This window comes from Staurois parvus, unplaced genomic scaffold (assembly GCF_062004578.1).
Source record: "Staurois parvus isolate SC_StPar_1 unplaced genomic scaffold, SC_StPar_1.0 ptg000192l, whole genome shotgun sequence".
Classification (NCBI taxonomy): Eukaryota; Metazoa; Chordata; class Amphibia; order Anura; family Ranidae; genus Staurois; species Staurois parvus.
Window position 1 is genome coordinate 5497564 of NW_028317988.1, and position 24980 is coordinate 5522543.

Sequence of the window (24980 nt, forward strand, 5' to 3'; positions counted from 1 at the left end):
ATTCAATATCCATTAGTGGATGGAGACCTCTGTGACTTTATCTTGAATTGTGTAAGAAAATAGACAGACAATCTTTAATGTAGATATGGCAAGTACATTCTGTCTTTCTAGGCTTTTTGGCTTCAATGATTTTTAACCTATTTCAATTTCACTGACAAGCGAATGCATTAAAAGGGACCATAGAATCAACATAATTAGATCTATTCTGAAAAAAATAACTACTGCTTACTTGTAACATCACAATGTCTTTATCAAACATCTCTCTTCTGCATTTCACATTATGATAGTAGTAAATCTGTGAGAAAAAACACATACCAATTATATATGATGAATAAAAATATTTCTGCTCCTTATTAGGGCACATCAGCATAATACGAATATTTCTTAAAAGAAGCTGCTAAATGATATTTCTCAGAACCCCAAGGCATTATTGGTCATTTATTATTTTCTTGCCTATTCCCCTCGAATGTGAGCACACTGACACACCAGTGTCATATTCAGCTGTAGGACAGGGCATAGCTTAACCACTTCCCGTCCAGCCCATGTACATAAATGGCCAGATGGGGAGCAGTACAGGAGTGGGTTGGCGTTCATAAATGGCGCTCGCATTTTCAAGCTGTGCGCGCTCCCTTGGTGCCCGCTGTTGTCCGGAGGACACAGTGGAACAACGATCGCTGTATGGGACCTCTCTGTGAGGTGCTGATCATGTGATCACTGATTGGCCAATCAGTGATCACATGAATAGTAGTAAGCAAGATGTCACTTCTGCATTATTGCTTCCTACTTGTAAAATCTGTGAATGATCACAGAGGTCACATGGTACAAGGCTATTCACAACAGCCTTGTACCATGTGACAAGCTGTGACCAATCGCAGCTCTCGCAGTATTTCTCAATGGCTACAAGATTGCAACCAGAGAGAAGGAGAAATGATTGCTTTTATAGCCTTTATGGGTGTAAAAGCAATCAGTGAAAAAAAAAATCATCACCCCCCCCACAAGTAGTACAGTGTCACTATGGTGACACTCTACTGCTAGGGAGACAGTATGTTAAAAAAAACCCACAAAAACATAAATAATATATAAAATTGAAAAAAAAATTGAAAGAAAAATTTAGAAAAATTATACTTTTTGGTTATAAACTAATTTGGGTTATTTTTTTTTTTTTTTTACTAAAAAGATAACCGAATACACTTTAGCCAAGATTTATGAAGAAAGATTATTTGCAAAATGTTATAAGAAAAACACTTTTTTTTCAAAAGTTTTGGACTTTTTCATTTATATAGCAAAAAAAATAAAAATCCTAGTGGTGAATAAATACCACCAAAATAAACTTTTATCTGTCTAAAAAAAATACTAAAAATTCATATGGGTACAGTGTTGACCACGCAATTGTCAAAGTGTGATAGCACTGAAAGCTGAAAATTGGCCTGGACAGGAAGGGGGTAAAATTGTCCGGACTTGAAGTAGTTAAAGCGCAACTAAACTCTTTTAAAAAATTGCTAGCCGATACTGTAGGTTTTTATGTAGTTCTCGTCTGCCATAAAAGCTCTTCCCCTGCCTGCTACCATTTCTATTCCAAATCTATGTGCAGCTAAAGATGAATGGAATAACAGGGCAGCAGTGATGAAGAGATGTTTCATTCCTAGAACAACACACTTTGGGAGTGACAAAATGTGTTAAGTAAGCTGTGCAAAGTTGCACATTATGGTAGAAGTCCATTTTAACAAGAGTACAGAAATGTTTAGCAAACATTAAAAGACTATCACCTACCTGGTTTACTAAAGAGAATCCATTTCTTCTCCACATTCCAGCATGCACCTGAGCACACAGCACTAAACAGCGGAGTGGGTGTTCAATCAGCATTGGTGGGCTCAATTCACTCTGAGTAAGAAAACAGTCAAACATGACAACTACAACGCACATTCATACTTGAAGAATGTGTCAAAATTATATTTGAGTAAGACGACAAGCGCTTGTACTTTTAACACCTCTTTTTCTGAAATTGTTTTCTTACTGTAGCCAAACTTCCAACATATAAATTACGGTCAATTAATGAAGCAAATAAGTACACAAGTGACAAAAAAAAGAATATTTTCCGTTGGGAATACTGAATACAGCGCTTTCAAAAAAAATGTTATTGAATAATGTCTGGATTGTGTTTGGTGTGGACAGTCATATATACACCTAACCATAAAATAGCAGATGGATATGTTGCACTTACAAATGGCAGAAGCTCAGGACACTTGTAAGCCACTTCACTTTTACTGAGCAATGCATGTAGACCTAAGAGTGAAAAAAATAATAAGAGATAGGACAAATATTCAGGTATTTATTCCATTAGATAATACTTACAGTAGAACTGTGGACAGGTTATGGACCTTCAAATATTAATGAATTCTTAAAGTATTAACCCCCAAAGCAAACATTATATTGCAGATTGCCAATCCTTACATGTGGTGGTTGCATAAGTTTCCTTTTTTAAGCGGTCTCTTATTTTCACCTGGCGATACAGCCAGTAAGTATGTTATTTTTCAAAAGAATACACTGTCCTGCAGATATCTCAGTTAGAGGGTAGAGACAAACCATTTAACACTGACAGGGGCACTTACAATGGCCAGCTTTTATATATGTAAAATCTTTATCTGTAACTACTTACAAAGTGCTAGAGTTTGGCTTGAATTTGTTAGTGTTAGTGTATTTAAATCTGCTAGTTTAAATAACTACTACTACACTCTTGGGTCCCATCTAAGGGACCCATTACAATTGTCCTCTGTCCCCCGTATTATATGTGCTTGTGGCAGAACCCTTAGCCACTTTGCTCAGACGTCATCCTGATATTAGGGGCCTCTGGGTGGGCTCCTTGGTGGAAACCATTGGAATGTATGAGGACGATATGCTTCTTTACCTGGCTGACACAGGCCCCTCTTTACAGGTTATTGATGAGTTTGGAGCACACTCTGGGCTGCGCATCAATTGGAGTAAGTCGCAGATCCTCCCCCTGGACGCCTGTCCTCCGTCATACATTTCTGTTTCCCTGCCTCTACGCAGAGTCTCTACAATCCAATATTTGGAGGTTTCTGTTACCAGGGAGCTCCTGGACTATCCTACGCTCAATATCGAGCCACTATTTACCATCCTGAAGGCAGGCATCCAATCATGGGCAAGGCTCCCACTGGGGGTTATGGGATTAATTAACCTAGTTAAAATAATCCTCCTGCCTAAAATCCTCTATATGTTCTGACACTCCCCGGTATTGCTACCCTTAAACCTTCAAAAACTTGAAGGAATCCTTAACTTGTTCATTTGAGGATCAGGTAGACATAAGCTCTCCTGGCTCGCACTCAAAAACCCCACCACGATGGGGGTGGGGGTGGGGACGGCCCTCCCGAATTTTCATTCTTACTATCCGGAGGCGCAGTTGTCTGATTTTTCCCACCTAGTTAAATCTGAGGCTGATTGATACCAGGCTCTAGTGTTTAGGCAACCTTGTCGCACCTTCTTTTCCTCTCTACAGGTGGTATTGCGGGACAGTGGGCATTCCGGTGCCCATGTGACTCGAAACCCATTAGCGCACCAACAAAAATATATCTAGGAGCTAGCTCTTCGTCACCTAAATGCCCCCTCTTGTCACTCACCTGTTTCCCTCTGGCTCAATCCTCGACTGCCTGAACTCCTCACTATCCCTAACCCTGAGATTTGGTCCTCTAGGGGAATCATATACCTTTACCAGGTGGTTGCGCCCCCTGGGCCCAAGCTGTTCCAAACCTTAAAAGTGGAATTTGACCTCCCCAATCATATGCTATTTAGATACCTAAAGCTCCATCATGTCTTGCAGGCCCAATTTCCAGAGCCAGCCCCTCTGCTTCAACCCCTATCTCTGATAGACATTCTTGGGTCCGAGCCTACCAAGCTGATTTTGGTTTTATACACTGTATTTCACACTCACACAATAACCAGCATAGTGGAGAAGGCCAAATCCCGCTGGGAGCCAGATGTTGGCCATTGAAAACAGGGATCTGGGACGAGATATAGGAGGGCACCAAGTTGACTTCACCGAGAATCCCTGACAGACTTACCCAGCTTTACATCGTGCATACTACTACCCTACTTCGGGTCTACATATTTCGCCCCGAGCAGAGCCCCTTGTGCCCCCCAATGCCTCAGGGAGACTGGTACCTTTTTTCACCTCATATGGTCCTGCCCAATTATTCAGATGTACTGGGAACAAATCATTCCTGCATGATCACATGGGCTCCCCTCTACAACTAGATCCCAAAGTAAGTCTTCTCTGCCTCCTCCTGGACCTGCCTGAGAATAAGTGTCTTGTCACCCTTTTGCACGAATCCCTATTCAGCACGCCAATGGATGCAGACAACCGTTCCTACCCTTCAGGCATGGTTGATTGAAGTTAACTCAACTCTTCCGTATAAGAAACTCATCTATATCCATATAGGTTGCCCCACGAAGTACAACAAAATATGGGATAGACGGCTTGCTTCATCTACCACTTATTATTATTATTATTATACAGTATTTATAAAGCGCCAATAGTTCGCTCAGTGCTGTACATTACAAAGGGGGACAGAACATGTGACAGAACAATACCAATACAATGCAAAACAGGAGGGGATCGAGGGCCCTGCTCTTTCAAGCTTACAATCTAGGAGGGAGGGGATGGTGGCACAGGAGGAGATAGCTGTGGGGGATGGAGTGGTAGGAAGAGTGGAGGAGGTCGGCAAGTTAGCAGGGGGCGGGGTAGGCTTCCCTGAAGAGATGGGTTTTCAGGGTGCGCGTAAAGGAGAGGAGAGTAGGTGATAATCTGATGGGTTGGGGCAGGGAGTTCCAGAGGATGGGTGACACCCTGGAGAAGTCCTGGAGGCGGGCATGGGAGGAGGAGACCAGGGAACTAGAGAGAAGGAGGTCTTGTGAGGAGCGGAGTGTGCGTGCTGGGCGGTACTTGGATATTAGGTCAGTGATGTAGTTCGGGGCAGTATGGTGGACAGCTTTGTACGTCAGCGTTAGGATTTTGAATTTGATCCGTTGCGCAATCGGAAGCCAGTGGAGGGATTGGCAGAGGGGGGTGGCGGAGATGGAGCGGTTGGAAAGGTGAATGAGTCTGGCAGCCGTATTCAGGATGGACTGAAGCGGGGATAGCCAGCGGCGAGGCAGGCCAGTGAGGAGGGAGTTGCAGTAGTCGAGTCGTGATATGATGAGGGAGTGGATGAGCTGTTTAGTGGTTTCTGGAGTTAGGAACTTATGCGACTAGATGGAGTGGGGGTGTTTGTGGCCAGGTTTACCCCGCTCCCCCCCACTGAACCTTTTATCACTCTACCCCCAGCCATAAAATATTTGTGTACTTTGTTATGTTGTTCAAACCATGCTGTGTCTGCTGTCTAGTCTCTTTTGTTGTCTCAAAGGACTCTTGGAAATGTTCCCTGCTACAGAACATGCAACTTCTATTGTGCAACATGTAATGTCACTAAACCATGTTTTTTACCTGTGGTTAATAACTATAAAGTTATTTCAACATTAAAAAACAAGCACTCGCAAGTAGCTGTGACTACTGTGGAGTAGTTCACAATCAAATTTTGCTTGCAACTAAAGCTGATAAGTTTTTCTTTCACTTTTTTGGTAGCTCAACTCCCTTCTTCCAGCAGTGACCTGGCAGCCTGCCTACCTTCTTATCTGATGTAAAAAAACAAAACACAAAAAAAAAAAATCAGAGTAGCTGCAAGAAGGGGTTGTGAACTCTATTGTGAACTCTGAGGACTTGAAATCCAAAGTGGCTCTAACCACCAAGGTCATTGAGGTCTAATTTAAAAGCTTTATTACTGTTTGTTAAAAAGGTATTAAACCCAAAAGCACAAATTCATAGCTCAAGAATCCCAAGACACATCTCCCTTTCCTTGGCATTATACAGTGTCTGGCCTGACATCAATACCAGCAAACACAGCCAGCATAAGTGAAAGGTGCACTTTTCCCCCCTTTTTTTTTTTAACAGAGCTTATCATTGTTTTAACTTGAAGGCTACATTTGCAACACTTACCTGCTAGAAGTCGTGAGACCGGGAGGTGGATGCTGACTTTCTCTTGAGAGACACAGTATCGTATGGTATCCACCGAGTGACCTGCCATGCTGAGAGTTATAGGCTGTTCCCCATCCGTGAACCCACCGTGACAATGTGTCAGCACCTCCAGGCACTTCTTGTAGGCTTCAATCAGAACATGCTCCTGGAGAGCAGAAAGACACAACAACTTTACTTCTTTATATTGTACTTCACTCACTTTGAGTTTATGCTATAGCTGGGCATAGACAGATTGAATGAAAAAAAAAAAAAAAAAAAAAGGGCGTTGAAATCAACACATGGAAGAAAAAAGAAAGATGTGATGCTTACATCAGTAGAACACCAATCTTGCATCATGGAAATTATATGTGTTAGCTTCATCTGTAAAGTGAAAGCTGCCTCCCACTCTGGCTCCATCTCAATATGCTGGCCTACCTGGCGGGTTATTGGGTCCATTCCCTGCGCACACAGGCAAACAGATGAAGCAACAATACAGGAGAAATGTCAAACAATAAAGAATTTGCATACAATGAAGCACCAGAACACAGGATATACCTGCATGCACTTCAGAAGTTCTAAAAAGGCATAGAACCCTTCAAGAAACTTGGAGCGTAGAGCTGATGACCACTCAGGAGGTTTGCTAATAAGCAAATACCTAGGGAGGAAAAATAAAACAATTAATCTTTTTTCACAGAACCCTTATTTACTTTCCTAAAATCTATCTTTATGTTACGATCAAATACTACTTTCTGTTGCCGACTAACATGATTCTAGGCCCTAAACACATTGGGCCCAGTACACACTAAGTTGTTTTCATTCAACCCAGTTAAGGAGGAGCTGCTGTACTAACTATCCATTGTTAATACAGCGATGTCACCTGCTGTGCTATTGTGTTCTAACATGGGGACAGCCCCCCGCCAGAACACTCTGGTCAGCGCTCTGACTTTTTCCTATCATGCCCCTTCAACAGAAGCTGCCTGAACAGCAGGCTTCTGTCAGACCAGCTGCTCTACAAACGGCCGATGCCAATGAACCAGCTGATGCTGCCCGACATTCAGCCTGTGTGTACTAGGCTTAAAGTTGTAGTGTTTACAGGATAGCATGAGCACCTGGGCCACTAACTCACACAAAAGAAGCCTATGGCAAAGTGCAGGTAACCTGCACAAAACCCACGGGTACACTGTGCTACACCAACGGTCTTGAAAAACTGCACCACATTAGTGTAAAGCCACCGCAACTCCATAGGTCAGGGCTCATTTAAGCTGAAATAAGTACCCTGGAAGGGTAATTTTAGGTTGCGATTTTCGTACTTACTTCAGGTCCAAAATCAAGCTCTGAACTCTTCTAAATTTGAAAGCTTGCAGTGCTGTGTATCGTTCAAACTGAAACCTGCCCTGGACATCACGATGTCTCAGATGATCCATAAATGTCCTTATTATGATGGTCATCAGGTTCTCTTCAGTGATCAACATTCGAGCCTAGCCAAGATCAAAATGTTTAATCTTTAGTACATATTAGTAGTAACAAAAAAGGGCATTGTGTCGACTTGCATTAACTGAGAACCTGGTGCTAAAACTTGAAAGGAATAAAGAAGTGTGAACACGTATACCTGTAATGAACATCCATTCATGGAAATAAAGAGTGAAATGAGTTACTCATGATAAACTATCTTAACTTACTCTACTAAGCAAAAGGTTGGTAGAAGTAGAAAAGACTCCAAGATCATGAAAAGGCTCAACATTCTAGGGCATTGGCAGGACCCTGAAATTTCATTTTTTTTAATGAGAACAGATCACCAATATTCTCTGAGCCCTAAGCTGAATAAACATTCAGAGGTGGCATCATCACACAGGTTCAGTCTCACTTCCTGGAAATATAACATAGGAATTTGGATATGTAGTGACTTTCTTTGGCTAAACTACAACGACCGACTCTTTATCTAGGTAAGCCCGTAATATAAATATGCTCATCTTAAAGGATAAGCGTGGGATTATAAAAAAAATAAACATACATTTTTACCTACCTTCTGCAGCATTGATGCTGCACGTTGTCTCCTGCTGGCTCTAAGCCAGAGAACTGAGCAATCACATGTCGCTGAAGGCTCAGTTCTCATCGAGCAGAGTGGCAACTGTCAGTCACCAACTCTCTGCTCTGCCCCTCCAAGGCTGACTGGAGCACCAGGCAGGAGAGGAGGTGGTAGCAGCTAGCTCAGACTCTCAGCGGTGTGCCGAGAGGCTGAGCCAACTCCTTGAAAGGCATCTGGGTAGATTTCTACATTGTACAGGATCCTTCCAGAATCTGGAGCAGGTCTATGACGTCAGCTGACAGTGGACTTTAGCCCGCTGTCATCTGATTCTGGGTCACAGGAGAGTACAAGTAAGTGCAGTCCTGTAACCTATGTGAGAAGTATGGCCAAAATGGCTTTGGCCATTTTTACTTTTAACATTTCACTACTTACAGAATCTTTGACCAAAAACAAGTGTCAAGGCTGTTTTTTTTTTATTTGCTGAATGCTTGTTCCAAGTCAATGACTCAGTAGCGAAGCCCTACAGAAAAGTATATCAGCCACGGACATGGCAAATAATAATAATTTTAAAAAAACAGCACTGACAGATCCTTTATTTTTATCATGATATGTTGACAGTAAAATTTTAATGTTACTTTGACAGATAAAGGTTATAGAGGAAAATGCTAAAAGTCACAATAGTTATTAAAGTGTTTATATAACCCAAATCTACAGTATTTTTCAGTATGTTTGGCATCCTCACTGTATACAGTTTTTATAAACAAATATTTTTGTGTTGCAAAGTTTATTACCAGGAATCCCTGACATAGATGCTCCTTCAGTTGGCTGTGGGCCTGCTAAATTAGGTCTATGAGACAGGTAGCCCAACGAACAACTAAAAGAGCTTGCACAAATTTTGCCTGTTCAAAACAGTGTCAAGCAATGTTTCATTCATTTATAACGGCTATAACTGCTCTGGGAACAAAGTCTCCACCTAGTTTTTTTTTTTTTGTTTGGCCCACTGGCTGAAAAAAAAAATTAACAAATCAACTATGGCCAGCTTTAGTGGAACTATACTTCTAAATTACTGAAGGCTCTTAATATAAGAAACTTTGCAATAGATTTGCAAAATAGACTTAAGAAATCTGTATACAGTGAGACATTCTAACAGAGTTAAAGGCATAGTCCACCCTTTGCAAAAATGTAATAAATGCATTTGTTGCATTTATGCCTGCAGTGCACTGCAACTGTAATCAGTGCCACACAGTTTCAATGCACAGAAAATAAACAATGTCTGAAGGTGGGGGGGTGGGGGGCTGCAACAAAGTTAAACTTTACACCCTAAATATGGGTGAACACAAAACAAGATTGAAAAGGTAGACTTTGCATTTATGGTTTACATACATCTGTGTTTAAGTGTGTTAACCAATAACATGTATTCCTCCATTATGTGAAGGGAAAGATAAGCCAGTAGGGGGGAAAACCATGAAGAAGTGAAATTAACACACTCACACTCATGCAACCCATGATAGAAGCTGACCTGTGTTTGCCAGTTGACACAGCCTGTCAGACTGGCTTATACTTACGAATTCAAGGAAGCTGCGTCAGTGAACATTGAGTCAGATACTTACAAGTGAAGGGACTGTGAATATCTGCACGGATAGGTCAGTGATTGAGAACTCCCTGTCGTGGTCATCTTTGACATAATCACTCTGCAATCGCTCATAGTTCTAGTGAGAGGAAGGTAAGAAAGACAAGGGGTGCCATCTATCAGTTCACAACAAAATCGGGCATTTACTCACCAGGGTGGGGACAGTGAAGAGTTGGACAGACAGAGCAGCCACCGACACGGCTCGCTCGTGATCATCCTCCATAAAATCTTTCTGCAACTGCTGGTAATTCTAAACAACAAGGGGGAAATTCACCTCCAATCCACACTGGCCTTGTAAGCTAGGCTTCATATCTTTAAAGTATATATACATAAAGCTGCTAGCAGGTATAAAGTGCGAGCATCTAGAAAGCCTAGTATTGATAAATACCACCCATTCCTGCTGACCAGAGAGGCAGCCCATCCCAGTGAAGGGTCAATAGGAATGTATGGGAAAACGTAAGAAGCAGGCGAGTTCCAAAATTACCAGCTGTTGTCGCAGTTTCTCAAAAGCCTTGCATTCAATGAAAGCTGTGACAGGTATGTGTAGACACCTTTAGGTGGCTGTACTTTATACCTGCAAGCACTTTAAACACTTACTGTACCATAATTTGATTATTAAACAGGTTTGTTGAATCTCTCAAGTGATGATCTTTAGATCAGGCCCTCAGCCAACTTCCCTGCTCGTAACCCATAAAATAAAATCTTAAAAACACACAGTCTGTTTTCCATCAGCATGATCCTGACTGATAGATCCAAACTGAGAAAAAAAAACCCAGTAAAATGCAATCACTGTGCAGCACAGCAATTATATGTAATGAGCAGATATGGATACCCCCATAAGCATTTAAATAAAACATACTCAAGAAAGGTTGTTGAAAGAATGAATATGTTCATGTATGTAACTAAGAGAAAAGCTATAAAGTCTAGTAAAAATCTAAAGAGGAATTTCAATCATGGTACATTTTTACAGTTACATTGGTCCAGCTTAGACCAATGTAACTATCCATATACCATACCTAGCCAATACCCCTAGAAGCTGAAAATTACTGAAGTATACACTGCTACTCCAGTGATCTTCACTTGCTTCCAGGTGTTGTGCTGAGAGGCTGGCCTGATGCATTGTGAATACAGGAGGTCAGCTGCTCTACCTCTCCACCTCGTCCTATCAGGGAATGCTTAGCATTCACTTAAAAAATTCAAAGCATTCTCTGAATGGTTTCCAATGCTGAGCGGTCACCATCCTGTGTTCGCAATGCATCAGGCTGGCCTCACAGCATGGGACCCAAAGTGGAGGTCGCTGAAGAAACGAAGTAAGCTTCTAGGTGCTTCGGCCAGATATGATGAATACATAGTAACATTAGTTATCTAGCTACATTGTAACTATGTAAAAATATACCCTAGAATTCTTCTTTAAATAAAGAAGCAATATGGGGAGAAACGTACAATCAATATCAGAAACTAATGCCAGTGTTGTGCATTGAAGTAACATTTTCTGGCATTAAAGTGTATGTAAAGCCAAAACTTTTTTTTTTGCATACAGTATGGCTTAGTCAAAGCGCAAATCCAGACATATTTTGTACTTTAATAATTTAATTGATAGAAAAAAAAGCAATACTTTTTAAACAGTCTTGCGGGATGTACCCCAACACATCAAAATGTCCTTTGTACATCAAAATGCAGGGCTTCATCACACATTTTGCCTGCTCAAACCATGTCAAGAAACTGGTCATTAATTTGAGGGTTTTGTACAGCCGCTATGAGAACAAAGTCTTGCCTAAGCAAAACTATACTAATTTATATAAAATTTCTGAGAACTCTCTGAGCCAAGTGATATCTCACATAACTCGATGCTCTCCCTTTCACCCACAGATTGTGAGAAAGCAAGTGAGCATTAATGAATCAGAAAGTGTTGTATGCCCTTCAACAATAAAGATGTTGGCTTTTTAGTGATTAAAATAATAGATTATAAAAGCTTTCATCTCTGGGTGGTGCAAAGGTGCCCATATAACGATCACCTGGACAGAAACTGAATTAAAGTTAATTTAAATACAGAATTATATATATTAAAAAACAAAAAAAAACAAAAACAAAAAACCTACATTGAGGCCTACTTCACATTAGAAACAGCAAGAGATGCCAAGGATGGAATGTTTAAAAGTCCTTTTACTACTTGTTAAGAATATGTAAATAGTTTAATTTGAATTGTCTGGGCAAAGGTGCACTTTAATGCTACCTGAAACCCTGGCCTAAAATATGTAGAGAGATATGGAAATTGGACACTTCTTTACAACGTCCCTGCTTGTGATTTAAAGGTAGTAAAACAGCATTGGCAGGAGGAGGCCAGCAATGGCAGCACCCATTCTTCTCTCATAAGACATATAGTGGAATAAGGCAGTAACATAACAAAATGTTGCAAAACTAAAGCGCTGTGAATACTTTCTGGATGCAATGTAAGAGGCAAAAAAGTAAAAAATTCCCAAATCTTGTAAGTAGGGATGAACCGATACCGAGTATTTTCATGTGTGTTTGCTCACGATTACGGAAATCGATACTTTGCGGTGCGATTTGCGTCAATACAAATTGCACTGCAAAGATTAGCATGCGATTTGAACTGGAATGCGATTCCTGTCCGAATGGCATGTGGTTTCTCCACTGCTCCTGTGTGAACCCTGGCTTGTCATAGACTGAGTTTACACAGGAGTGGTGCGGGAAACCCCTCTGTAGGGATCCCATGCTGAGTGGGGATGTATAGAATGGAGGCAGATGCTCCATAATCTCAATGGTAGGAGATGAGAGAAAGCAGCGGGGATTTGAAATCCCCGCCATTTTCTTTCCTCTCCTTCCAGGGATGACAGTTCGGGCTGGAGAGTATTGATTTCTCAGCACCCACAGGGATTTCATATCCCCAGACCTGTGAAGCAGCTTTCTCTCCTCTCCTTACAACAACTGGATAATGTGCATATAGCCACCATGTTGTATAGCCTGTTCTGGAGCAAACGTTTTTTCTAATAAAGCTTATCTACACCCAAGAGCAAAAATGAAATATATTGAAGCTTGAGGGTTTTTGGATGGGTGGAAGTTTTCTTTTTTTTAAGCTTTTTTTCTCTCATTTGGTTCATTAGGCTGATGTAACATGGACAGTTCTGCTACTAGTGACCATCAGTAGATTTCCCAAGGCAAAGCTTTCATTAAAATATACCCAAAATTTTGGGTTGTCTCCAGAAAAATAATAGGGGGGAAATCTTCCAATGGGGACACTAGTTCTGGAGACACGGGGGGGGGTCCCAAAGGATTCCCTTAATTTGCAGGGTTTTCCTCTCACTTCCTGTTTTGGCTACGGGACAGAAAGTAAATGGGAATCACCGCAATAGGAAACAAATGGCAAAAAACCCCAAAAAAAACAAACACTGACAGGGGTTATAACCCTTTCTTACTCCATCCAAAATAAAAAAAAAAAAAAAAAGTTTTGCCTAAAGTTCTACTTTAACTTCTACAGAATCACTTCCAAGCTAGCCTAGAGTGTTGGAGTCCCCTCTGTCCGGTTAGGGAGGAAGCGGCACCATTAAAACAGATAAGTTTTATTTGTTTGTTTGTTGGTAATCCTGTCATGTGCCATGACATTTAGGTGTTACATACACTTTAACATCCAAATAGTGCTACTCTCTGTAACAAAGTACTAGCTTTTACCTAATGTAATTTTAAAGGATTATTTAACACTGAAATAACCAGGGCCTCCCACATAAAAACTGTTAATCAGAAACTGAGTCAGATCCTGTTACAGAATCACATGTCAAATCTTTCAACATGCCGATCTCCTGCTTAATGCTAAAATAGTTGCAATACCCATCAGGCCTTTTACCAGGAACAGAAAGGCTCTGATTCTCCCCTAAGTGATAAAGACTGCACTGAATAATATGAAGGCATAAAAAAGGCAATAGAACACTTACTTTTGCAAAACGAATGGCAAAAAGTTTCTTGTATTTTAAGTCCATCAACAAGCTGCTCATGAAAAGCTGGTGGTAGCAGTTTCTTGCACCTGAAAAAAATTATAAACAAGTTTTCTTCTATAATTAAAGTAGTTCTGACACATATTCTTGCACAATGGCTGCATTATTCTGCAGCACCCATATTCTTAAGGATAAGTTCACCTTTAAAACTAAATAAATGCACGTTTTTGCATTTATTTATTTTTTTTCCTCAGGAACCTGCAAAACATTTCACCTGCAAATCAGTGGATCATGGGCGCAATGTATGGCTCCTGCAGACTCTTCTTATAGCTCTGAGCTTGTACCTCAGAATGGGCTGTCAATTTTAGAACTGCAGGCAGAGTGATTGGACAAGTGTGCTGATCAGCACACTCGCAGTTCATTGAAACTACAAGTCCATCTACCACGGTGGCAGACGGGCTTGTAGTTTATTCATTCACAGAGTCCTGCAAATGAATAACACCACTGTGTGGGTGCAGCACTGCAAAGCTGCATTGTTTTTAAAATGTGACAGTGGCTACAGGGAGAAGAACCCCTGGAAGCTGTTAAGGGGGGATCAGCAGCAAGGATTTTGCTGTTGGCAACAATATGGAGTTGCCAACTCCTTGTGCTATAACAGGTTTCTCTTACGGGAAGCTTTTTTTTTTTTTTTTTGTTTATAAACGTTTTTATTTTGTTTTTTTTGGCTAGATATAAACTACAAAATGACAGTACAGTATCAAGTAAAGCATACAAGAACAAGGCACATCTGTAATGCATATTTCAAATGGTACAACCATGTAAAAAAAAAAAAAAAGAGAAGAGAAATGAAGTACATGAGGAGTATAAGTAGAGGGGTATGTAACGCTATATAGCTTCCAAGATAATGACCCAATCAACCAAAATATGAGTGGACATTAGTCAGTTAGTAAATGCCTATAAGTTCTCCAGACTTTTCTGTCAAATAAGTGCATCTCATCCAGTAAGGTGTAATGAATTCTCTCCATGAGCATCACTGCATCAATTCTATTCAGAACTGTGGCCAATGCTACGGGAAAGCTTTTATCCCAAAGGTGTACAACAGAGTTGAGGACAAGGCTCTGCTTCTCCACACCAAACCATGTCTTTATGGAGCTACCTTTATGCATCCAAATGCCACAATTTAAAAAGGGTGACAACATCTACAGAAAATAGCTTCCAATCTAAACGCTGTATACAATAACATAACAGCTAATGATGCATTTATACCTTTCACTCCTGGGCCATGCCTACCACTGCGACAAAGCCAAACCATGGTGACGTGTCAAAAGGGCGTGGCCAAGATGCAGGGACTATAGGCTGAAGCCTATGCGTATTCACCAGCAGATGTGGCGGATATACTGTAGGTGCAGTAAAAAAGGGCATCCATATGCTTTTGGCCATAGAGTGTACTTTCTGTCACTCCCCCACCTTACTTGAATTTCAAGGTGTGGGGTGGAGTCTGGCAACAGATTAACAGCAGGAAAGGTGTGTGGGGGGCATTTTTTAGAACATACTTTGCAGTCTCTGTGAGGTTTTCTATAAATTTGAACTTTAAAGAAATATTAATGTGTATTGCAGTTATGTGCCAATAAGAAACATGAAGACAGGAGACAACAGCTAAAAGATGTCACCATCATTCTGTTGCCACTCCTTCACTGTCCGATCACAGGCTGGGCAAGGAAAGTGATCTAGCTTTGTTGTTTAACTGCAGCAGAGACGTGTCAGGTCATCAGGCTGACTGCAGGGCCTATCAGGGTAGTATAAATAACAGGACTGAATGGACAGGAATGCAGGTCCTTTGTCAGGTAAAACAGCTCTCATATGTATTTAGCTGTTCACCTGGAGTGTAGCTTTACTGTAGAGTAATACAAATTTTGTGATACAATTTTGAGCTTACCTGTGACCCTGCATATTTACTGTTCAACTACAAATGAAGATACAAACACGAAAGCATCTGTGGAATATTACCTTTCCATAATATGGAGTCACACAGCATTAATTTGTCTACGAGAGATGAGTTTTCACCATCTGGACCTTCTTGTAAACCAACCTGACACAAGATTCTCCTTAGTCCATCTGGAGAGAGGCAGAATAAATCCAACACATGTAAGAATTAACTGAAACAGATCATTGGCTTTAAAAAAAAAAATCAAAAGCACATTCTCTTTTCATTTGATATACCATCTACACCTTGTACTGATTCAACATTTCTCTAACGTGAGGCTCTATATCAAGAGATCCACATCCACATGGGCCTGGTAGTCCACATCCACCAGCAAAGTATACTCACCGATCCGCACTCCTTTACCACCTCCAGAGCCAAAGAGTAGGGCTAACAGGTGAGAAAGAACATGTAACCTCTCCTATATGACAGTGCTTAGGCCTGAGTAGCCAATCAGTAGGTCCAAACATTGTCATGTGGAGGGCAGTAACCAGATAAGCTCTGAAACTGGACCTTTAAAATGCACTAAAATATACCTGAGTAGCCAATGATCTGTCCAAGCCAGCTGAGGATTCGGAGTCCAAATGTCTGGTGTGCCACAATACCGGAGTGCATGACCTGTACTTTAAGAGGCTTAGTCTGTCGGCTGGTGTTCCTCTGAAAGTAAAAAGATATACCAAGTCAGTAAATAAAGCGCAACTATGTTATTTTTCACATGGACTGTCATTTTATTTTTTTCCCCCTTCGATTAAAGGTCACAACAAATTATGATGGGGAAAAAAAAATACTAAACAGAAGCAATGCTACTATGGCTGAGCCTGCTTGGTTTTATACTGAGCACCACAACCTCTATACCTACAGCCTAGCAAGCAGGATTGCATTATTCTGAAGAAAGTCAAGCAACTCTCCAGGTGGAAAGAGCTTTGCTGATCAATAGGTTTCCAGGTAAGAAAAATGAACACACACACACACACACACACAAAGGTGAGGGAGGATGTGGTATGTGGAGATGTTTTCACTTCCGGTTTCCTATGTATTTAAACTATAACTAAATGTTCCCAAAAATTTATCTATTAATGTATTAGTACTTTGTGCCACTATGAGGTGGATCATCTGTTTTTTTCCCTAAAGAACTAGATATGGCCAAGTAGATTGTTTTAAAGAGTTGGATGCATCCCTAAAAGGCACAACATATAACTGGAAAATAACAGTTACAGGTAATAACGACAGGGGTAGTTGAATCAGGGAATATCTGATTGCCTCCTAGGGGAACAGGAAGGATTTTATTTTTCCCCACTGGAGCAAATGAGAGCATGCTTTTTTTGTTGTTTTTTTTTTGCCTTCCTCTGGATCAACTGTGTGTATAGGATTGTGTATATAGAGGTTTTCTGTTGGTTGAACTGGATGGACTTGTGTCTCTTTTCAACCTATGTAACTCAATGCACATCCGTATCGTTTCCCCATCAATGCTGCTTTTTAAAAGGTTATCCTAGCTGCATGTCCCAGGATGCCTTGCACGTTCTGGTTGTGGGCACTACTTGCTGAAAGCTATCAAGCTGTATGTGCTTGTGCCCAGTGTGTTGATGCGCTAGTTTATAGTCCACAACAGAAGTGTGAATCCCTGGGTAACAATGTTGCTCCAGGTCAAGAAGTGAAATTAAAGCCCATCACTGTCAGGGTCACCAGGTTGAGTTAGCAACAAGATATTAACAAAAGAACTAGTTGAAGGTAAGATAGTATTGTATTACAGCGTTTCATTTTTTTTATTTTTTTTGGATACACTAAGTATTCCTTATATGTGAAACTCACCACTATGACTGACTTGGCTTGGTCACAACTCTGAAAACTCCCATACAGCACAGATCTACGTCCCTGTGAGACACAAGAAATAGATTTTCCAAAATCTTCATTAGTACACTAGTGACAATCTTGGCACAAAGTAAAAGCCACAAAGAGAGGTTCTGCCGACATACACAAATGTGAAAAACTCACATCTCTGTCAACTGTGGTTGCAAAACTAATGGCTTCTTTCTGGCTGCAGTTTACCGCCTTCTGCAGAGTGTAGATGACTTGCTCGTAGGTATGAACTTCATCATTAAACAGCATGCAGTAATAGGTGTCATCCTTCTCTCTGGAAGAAAAATACAAAATGCTACAACTCACTATATCCAAACAGAAGCTTGTCTGCCACATCATTTATTAAAGCAAACCTGTTTTTAGAAAACAATCATTAACCAGTTCCTGCCTGGCCAATAGCAAATTGACAGCCGAGCAGGACTCTTATCAATCCAGGTGGGCATCACGTAATGTCCTCCCAGATCACTCCATGCATGTGCCAGTGGTCTGTGTACCGGCCCACTGCCGGTACCATGTGACCGCTGTAACCAATCACATCAGGTCACAGGGCAATTGTAAACAATGGATGGCTTACTTTCATGCCATCCATTGTATACAGTTGTGTTGCTAGCTGTGATTGGTCACAGGGATTACATGGTACAGACTGGGCCAATCACACCCCATCTGTGTTATGTGATTATCTGTGCCCAATCACAGATAACAACAAAAATACTGAATGAATCAATTTCATTCAGTTAAATGCTTGCCTATAGCAGTGAAATTCACTGCTATAGCCAATAATGTGTAAAAAAAAAAAAAAAAATTACTGATCACTTTCCTTAGTGCATTGCTATTGTAACATTATATTACTCTGGTTTTATTTTTTAAAAATCGTAAAAAAAAAAATTAAAAAAAAAGTAAAACTTTTTTATAAACTGAAAAACAAAATACATATTTTTTTCCCATGCTGTCATCAGTCAGCTTCCCTGATTACCATCATACCAGTTTTATGATGATGCTGTACTGCATTGGTGACAGTATGTGTAAAAAAAAAAAAAAAACAATTTGAGCCCTCGCTTGCTTGCGGTCGGCAGTGGATCACCCAGAGGCTTCAGATCCTACAGGGACCATGCAGTGGATCACATAACATGCAGACATGCTTGATACCCATGTGAAAATGTGAGTGCAATCGAAAAAGTTTTTAACCTTTATTGCAATAAAATCGGTATTACACTAGGGTGGTCCTGCGCTCTCTCTCTTTGTATGTTTTAGGTCCTTTCTTACCCCCCAGTGGAGACAGTAGAGAGCTTCAGCATCCCAGGACACAAAAAAGGTAAGAGAAAAGAACTTGGACTTTGTAATTTGTGATGTTTCCTGTCCATAATGGGGCCTGCAGAATACCAAATATGGCTGCCCAAACCATGACTGTGCCGCCACCATGCTTTGCCATTGGCACAAATCAGTCCTGGTCGTAAACTTGGAACTGTGCTTGCCACACAAACATGTCTGCTGGTTGGAAACTGTGTGAAGCTCGAATAAAAAGACCATAATAGTCTTCCATTGATAGATAGTCCACGATTTATGGGTGTTGCATCACTCTCTCACATTTTGATCATTAATATCGGTCACTAGTGGTGCCCATGAATGTTTTGCTTATGGAGTTCCCTCCTCACAGTTTTTGTGGACATGGGCTTTGGAAGACTGAGATTGAGCTCCGCAGTCACTTTTGCAGCAGTTGTTTTCTTATTCTGGGTCACAATACTGTGCAATGTCCTTTTGTCTTTTTCGGTCAGTTGACCATGTCGACCGTGCTTATGCTTATCAGACGGTTTCCCGGAAATTGTATATATACCGTCATAAATTTTCATACTGTACCTTGCAACATCGCAAATAAATTGGCAACTTCAGTCAGAGGCACCAGCTAAGCGGGCACCAACAGTTTGCCCACCTGTTGGCTAGGTGTCTCATCACACAGCGGAAGCAAAAGAATGTTGCATCACTTCCAGCCACGGCACCACCTACCTCGAGTTTGCATGTTCTCCCTGTGCCTGCGTGGGTTTCCTCCGGGTACTCCGGTTTCCTCCCACAATCCAAAGACATGCTGGTAGGTTAATTGGCTCCTGTCTAAATTGTCCCTAGTATGTGTATGTATGAATGTGAGTTAGGGACCTTAGATTGTACACCCCTTGAGGGTTAGGGACTGATGTGAATGTACAATATATATACATGTGTAAAGCGCTGCGTAAATGGATGGCGCTATATAAGTACCTGAAATAAATAAAACTTCCGCTTTCAGCACGAACCAGGTCGTCACTGTCACACCTGCAAATTATGTAGTGTTTCCATTTTTTCGTTGAAACTGTCTGTGTGTATATTATTCCAAAAATATGTAAAGTAACTCTGCTTATTAGGTAAGCCTTTTCTTAAAGAAGAGCACATCACACAGATACAGCAAAATCAGCAGACATGACATTTGTACTTACACACACTCTAGTCCAGGAGGCAGCTCGTTTTCTTTCTCCCATGTGAGTATATCCACTGTATATTGAAACATTATTGCAAAAATATTGTAAGCTCTTGCCACCATATCTTCTGATAACTGAACAAGTGGATCCTGAGTAAACATCAAAAAATAAAAAGTCAGAGCAAGTGTATAGGGGAAGAGTAAGGATGAAAGACAAAAAAGATCTTCAAATGTGCTAATGTGTCTACAAGTAAAGATCAGATTTATCCAGACTTTGGTATATTATGTTGCTCGCTATGAATGTAAAAGCAGGACAATGAAAAAACAAGTTAAATTATTGATGCCTTTAAACTTTAGTGCTGGTGAAGAATTCTAAGAATATTAAAGGGCAGCAAGGAAAACAAACAAATGAATCCTTTAACAAATCAAACCCAACTTTTTATTAGAATCCCAGGGAACTAGATTGGACTTCTCATTTTTTTTATAGGAGAAGAACCAACATACTGGAACAGATAATTATACATGGAAAAGTTAAAGCAGTATTAAAGTAGTAGTAAAGTTAAGAAGTACAAAACCCGCTGACAGGCAGGTTTTTTTTTATAACACTAGAGGTCTCTTCTGTCATAAATGTCACTCCTGCCTGTCAGCGGGTAACGTTATCTGAACTGCACATGCGCAGCTCAAACCATTTATGGCCCGCTCTGTGTGCCGTGGCGATGTGACTCCATGCGCAGGAGTGATGTCATTTCGGCACAGCCATTCAAGTGGCTGAAAATACAAAGCCATGGAAAAAAGACCGGGTAAAGATGGAAACGCCAAGGACCAGAAACAGCCATGACAGCGCAGGAGGGCTCTGCTTGCAGGCAAGTCTGCAGTGCATAATAGTACAATGTGACTGAAACCTGCAGATGGGCCCATTTTCTTCTTTATTCAAGGTGACTTTACTAACACTTTAAACCCAAAACCAAAAATGTAATATGAAAATACAATAAACATTAGTGTCGCGCTCCACTAATAAACATATATAAAATATATATAATCTCCAAAACGTACAAGTCTCTTCCCAAAAAAATTAAAAGTAAAACATAGTGTCCATATTTCATCCATGACCAATCCTATCCAGCCACAGTCCACCTAAGGGAAACAAGTTATTTATGACCTCACTTAACGGTTTGGTGATATATTACCAGGTGAGAGCATAACTGGTGAAGGTGCACATATGCTTGTTATGACAACCATATGTGAGGTGGATCAAGGACTAGTCGATTTGTCCACAATACTTTGAAGGAGTGTATGGTCACGGATGAAATATGGACACTATGTTTCAATTTAAATTTTTTGGAAGAGATACAGTTGTGCTCAAATGTTTACATACCCTGGCAGAAATTGTGAAATTTTGGCATTGATATTGAAAATATGACTGATCATGCCAAAAAATGCTCTTTTGTTGAAGGATGATGATCATATGGAGCCATTTATGATCACATGGTTGTTTGGCTCCTTTTTAAATCATAATAACAGAAATCACCCAAATGGCCAAATAGTGCCTCATCATTGGTATTAGTTGCAGGAATAGTGCCTCATCATTGGTATTAGTTGCAGGAATAGTGCCTCATCATTGGTATTAGTTGCAGGAATAGTACCTAATTGTTTATATCAGTGGGAGGAATAGTGCCCCATCATTGGTATTAGTTGCAGGAATAGTGCCTCATCATTGGTATTAGTTGCAGGAATAGTGCCTCATCATTGGTATTAGTTGCAGGAATAGTACCTAATTGTTTATATCAGTGGGAGGAATTGTGTCCCATCATTGGTGTCAGTGGAAGGAAAAACGAGCCATACACCTGCGGCATTTAAACCAGTTGATGCACATCAAAGTCCAAATTAGCCAGCAGGGGCACCCAGATCCAAAGGCAGCGATCACTACAAAATATCTAATTGGTATTTACATTTAAAAAGGGAACAGTGTTGCATAACTATCAAAGTGATAATATTTATAATTACCTCATTTTTCCATTCATTCAACACAGATCGGGAAAAGCGGCTTCCTACAGGTAGAGGCTTAGGTTTCCAAAAAGATCTTCAGACTCCTTATGGTATTTAGCCAATTTAAATATCCACTTTTTCTTCTTTCAACAGAATAGTGTTGAAATCCCCTCTGCAACTTGTCAATTAAAGCGCATAGAAACCTTTTACCTTCAGTCCGTTTTACCCTCATAAAACGCAATGAAATGTTGGGCTAGTGGGGTATCTGCTTTAAGTTTTATACTACTAAAATGCTCACCGATCCTGACCCGGAGCTGTCTTTTCATTTTGCCCACATAATCAGGAGCATTCAATAATGTACAGCACCCTCTCTGTAAACTGCCTAATCTCAAATTGCTTGCAATGGTCAGAGTCAGTGAAAATTCCTGTTCGATCTACTAATCTGCAGATCTTGCAGTGACCACACGGAAACATGCCCTTCATTTCTGGGAGATCAGTGAACCAACTCCTGCTAGGTGTTTTGACAAATTCCGAGTGAACTAGCATATAGCCCTCTTTGGACCATATAAGGTCTTTTACCAGCTATCCTTTCCATTTCTGGAGATCAGGTAAGGATATGCCAGTGTCTCTCCAAAATTCTATATATTTCATTCCACTTAGAGCCAAACAATCTCACTGGACCATCAGCATCTTTTTCATCCACTTGAAAATTCTTACCAGAGAGAAGTTCTTTCCTCTCTCTTTTGGCTACTTTTTTTCTTGCCTCTCTGAGCATCCAATGTGGATACCCTTTCCCTAAAACGGTCGTAAAGCTCCTCTGCCACGTTTGTAATCACCACTGCCTGTGCAGTTCCTGCGAATCCTCATAAACTGTCCAACCGGGATCCCCTTTGCAACAATAAAGTTTATATACTTTTTTGATTCGTATTAAGCTGCGGTTGGTTTCCTTTGTGAGGCTGCTTTATGTGGGTGTTGCCCCTTTGGTAACACTTACAAATCTTTTGTTGACAATATATTGCAGTTTACCAATCATCAGATGTGGTGGTTGAATTTGTTTTCTTTTTTAGGCTTTTTTCCATTCTGTTTACACCTTGTGATCTGGCCAGTAAAACACTCCTGTATTTGAGTGTCTACATTCTGGATGAATGAGTACAGGAGGCACAGCAGAACTGTCAGTCTGAGGGGAGGGGAACGTTAATCCCGGTACACACAGCTGCAGAAACCAGCTGAGTTTTGGTCCATGTGTACTGCTATCTAACAACCAACTTCTGTTGAACAGGCATGTTGGAAATAAAGCTTTAGATCAGAGCTTGTAGTTAATGGCTGAAAGCGCTGATCAGTGTACATTGGAGGGGGGAGTCCCCCTGTCAGAATACAATGTCTCAGCAGGAGAGATCCCTGCATCAGCATTGCTTGTGTTGATGCAGTGATCTGTCAGTTTCTTTTGTTCTACCCGCTGGTTAAAAAAAACTGTTGGTGTGTACCCAGCTTTAGATGTACTAGCAGATTTACACACACTCACAAATTAAACCCAAACTCCAGCTAACACTTTATAATTAGTTAAAGCAAACAGTCTTTTCCTTTTGTTCCCTATGGGACAGTCTGATGTAATCGGACCGCTTGTCTGTTTACATCCGACTGTCATCCAATCCGATAGTCGGATCCGAAGTTTGTAGCAGAGTGGATTGGATGCAGGGTGGGTGTAAACAAACACATGTCCATTTATATCCGCCCCCCTCAGAGATCAATGGCTGAAAAATGGACAGACGGACCCAGTCGGTCCATTCGTGTGAAAGGGCCCTTAGAGTCTGCTATGCAATATTTAGCTACAATACGGGCTATCACATCATGGTTGTAAGCCAGCTTTCTGAAAATCTATAGAAAGAAGCCTTGTATTCAACATCATGAAGACACACTATCTAATATGCTACGTTCTTCTTCTTTTAGCACTAGAGGAAAATAAGCCGCTGGTTTATGTGCCATCTCATACCTCAGATTCCTTTTCAGAGATGTGCATTCCATGCTTCTGGCAGTATGGACCTTCCTTCCAAGCTTCAGCATCTCCACAGTCACAGAAGCCTCCACCTCCAGATGTGGTCATCTGAAACAGATATACAGTAAAGGGCCTGTATCAGCAACAGATCATTTAGAATTCATTGATATGTGAAACTGACTTGCAGTGACCTCCTTGCATCAAGGTTTGCATTCCCCTTTACAGTAACACAAAACCCACTTTACCTTAAGTTGAAAGAAAAATTTAACCATATTCTTTTTTAAGAATGTTCCCTCCCCCCTCCTCCTATCTAACCCGTATATAAAAAAAAAGATTTGTGCACTTATCTATTTTTAATCTGCTCTGGTCTAGTCATGTAATCGGCAACTCCAGCTCCCATGTCAATGAGCGGATGCTGTCCAGCACTCCCTGAGCCAGAGCTGCAGGAACACGTGACCGGACCAGATTATAAATATGTAAGTACACACATCTTTTCTATACAGGTTAGGCAGGATAAGTAGGTGGAAGTGGGGAGGAAACATCAACAAGAATAATTAAGCTTTACTCCCACTTAAAAGAGAAGTATGGCCAAAGCTTCTTCTCTTTTGGGTCACGGAAGTGGACTCGTGTAGCCCAGAATCAGTTTCTAAAGCTAAAGCCTGCTATCAGCTGACGTCACAGAGCAGCTTCAGGCTCTGGAAAGATCCTGACCATATTGTCTGAATCCACCCAACTGCCTGATTGACAGATGGCTCCGCCTCTCAGCATGGCTGAGAGCCAAAGCCAAGCTGCTCATGCCCCCTCTCCAGCTCAATACTCCAGGGAATGCGTGAGGGGCAAAGTGAGAGTTTGGTAACTGGCTGTGAGTGTCTTACAATGAGCATAAGGAGCTGTGAAAGTCAGATAAGTCACATCATTTACTGGCTGGAGGACATCCAGCATCATCTAGTTCTTCTCACTCTATCCTGACTATCCCCGTCCCACCTTCCTCATTTATTGGATTTAATTTCTTTCAGTTATGATGCTATGCATCACATGTGGCTGTTACCTAGA

The 24980-nt window shown here is 40.9% G+C and overlaps 1 protein-coding gene across 3 annotated transcripts in view; it reads right to left on the bottom strand.

Moving 5' to 3' along the window:
* UBR2 (ubiquitin protein ligase E3 component n-recognin 2) overlaps positions 1 to 24980 on the bottom strand; it is a 131584-nt gene that overhangs the window by 65557 nt on the left and 41047 nt on the right. Inside the window, exons 4-19 of one of the 3 annotated variants that reach the window (XM_089677820.1) lie at positions 23925 to 24035; positions 19968 to 20098; positions 17641 to 17779; positions 17458 to 17520; positions 16185 to 16305; positions 15675 to 15782; positions 13668 to 13756; positions 9872 to 9970; positions 9701 to 9799; positions 7379 to 7542; positions 6620 to 6719; positions 6395 to 6523; positions 6047 to 6230; positions 2222 to 2283; positions 1771 to 1881; positions 230 to 295 (exon numbers count right to left, since the gene is read on the bottom strand). In XM_089677820.1, the coding sequence (XP_089533946.1) occupies positions 230 to 295; positions 1771 to 1881; positions 2222 to 2283; positions 6047 to 6230; positions 6395 to 6523; positions 6620 to 6719; positions 7379 to 7542; positions 9701 to 9799; positions 9872 to 9970; positions 13668 to 13756; positions 15675 to 15782; positions 16185 to 16305; positions 17458 to 17520; positions 17641 to 17779; positions 19968 to 20098; positions 23925 to 24035 (1776 nt within the window). The remainder of the gene's footprint in view (positions 1 to 229; positions 296 to 1770; positions 1882 to 2221; positions 2284 to 6046; positions 6231 to 6394; positions 6524 to 6619; positions 6720 to 7378; positions 7543 to 9700; positions 9800 to 9871; positions 9971 to 13667; positions 13757 to 15674; positions 15783 to 16184; positions 16306 to 17457; positions 17521 to 17640; positions 17780 to 19967; positions 20099 to 23924; positions 24036 to 24980) is intronic. The other 2 variants (XM_089677818.1, XM_089677819.1) reach the window with 2 other exon arrangements.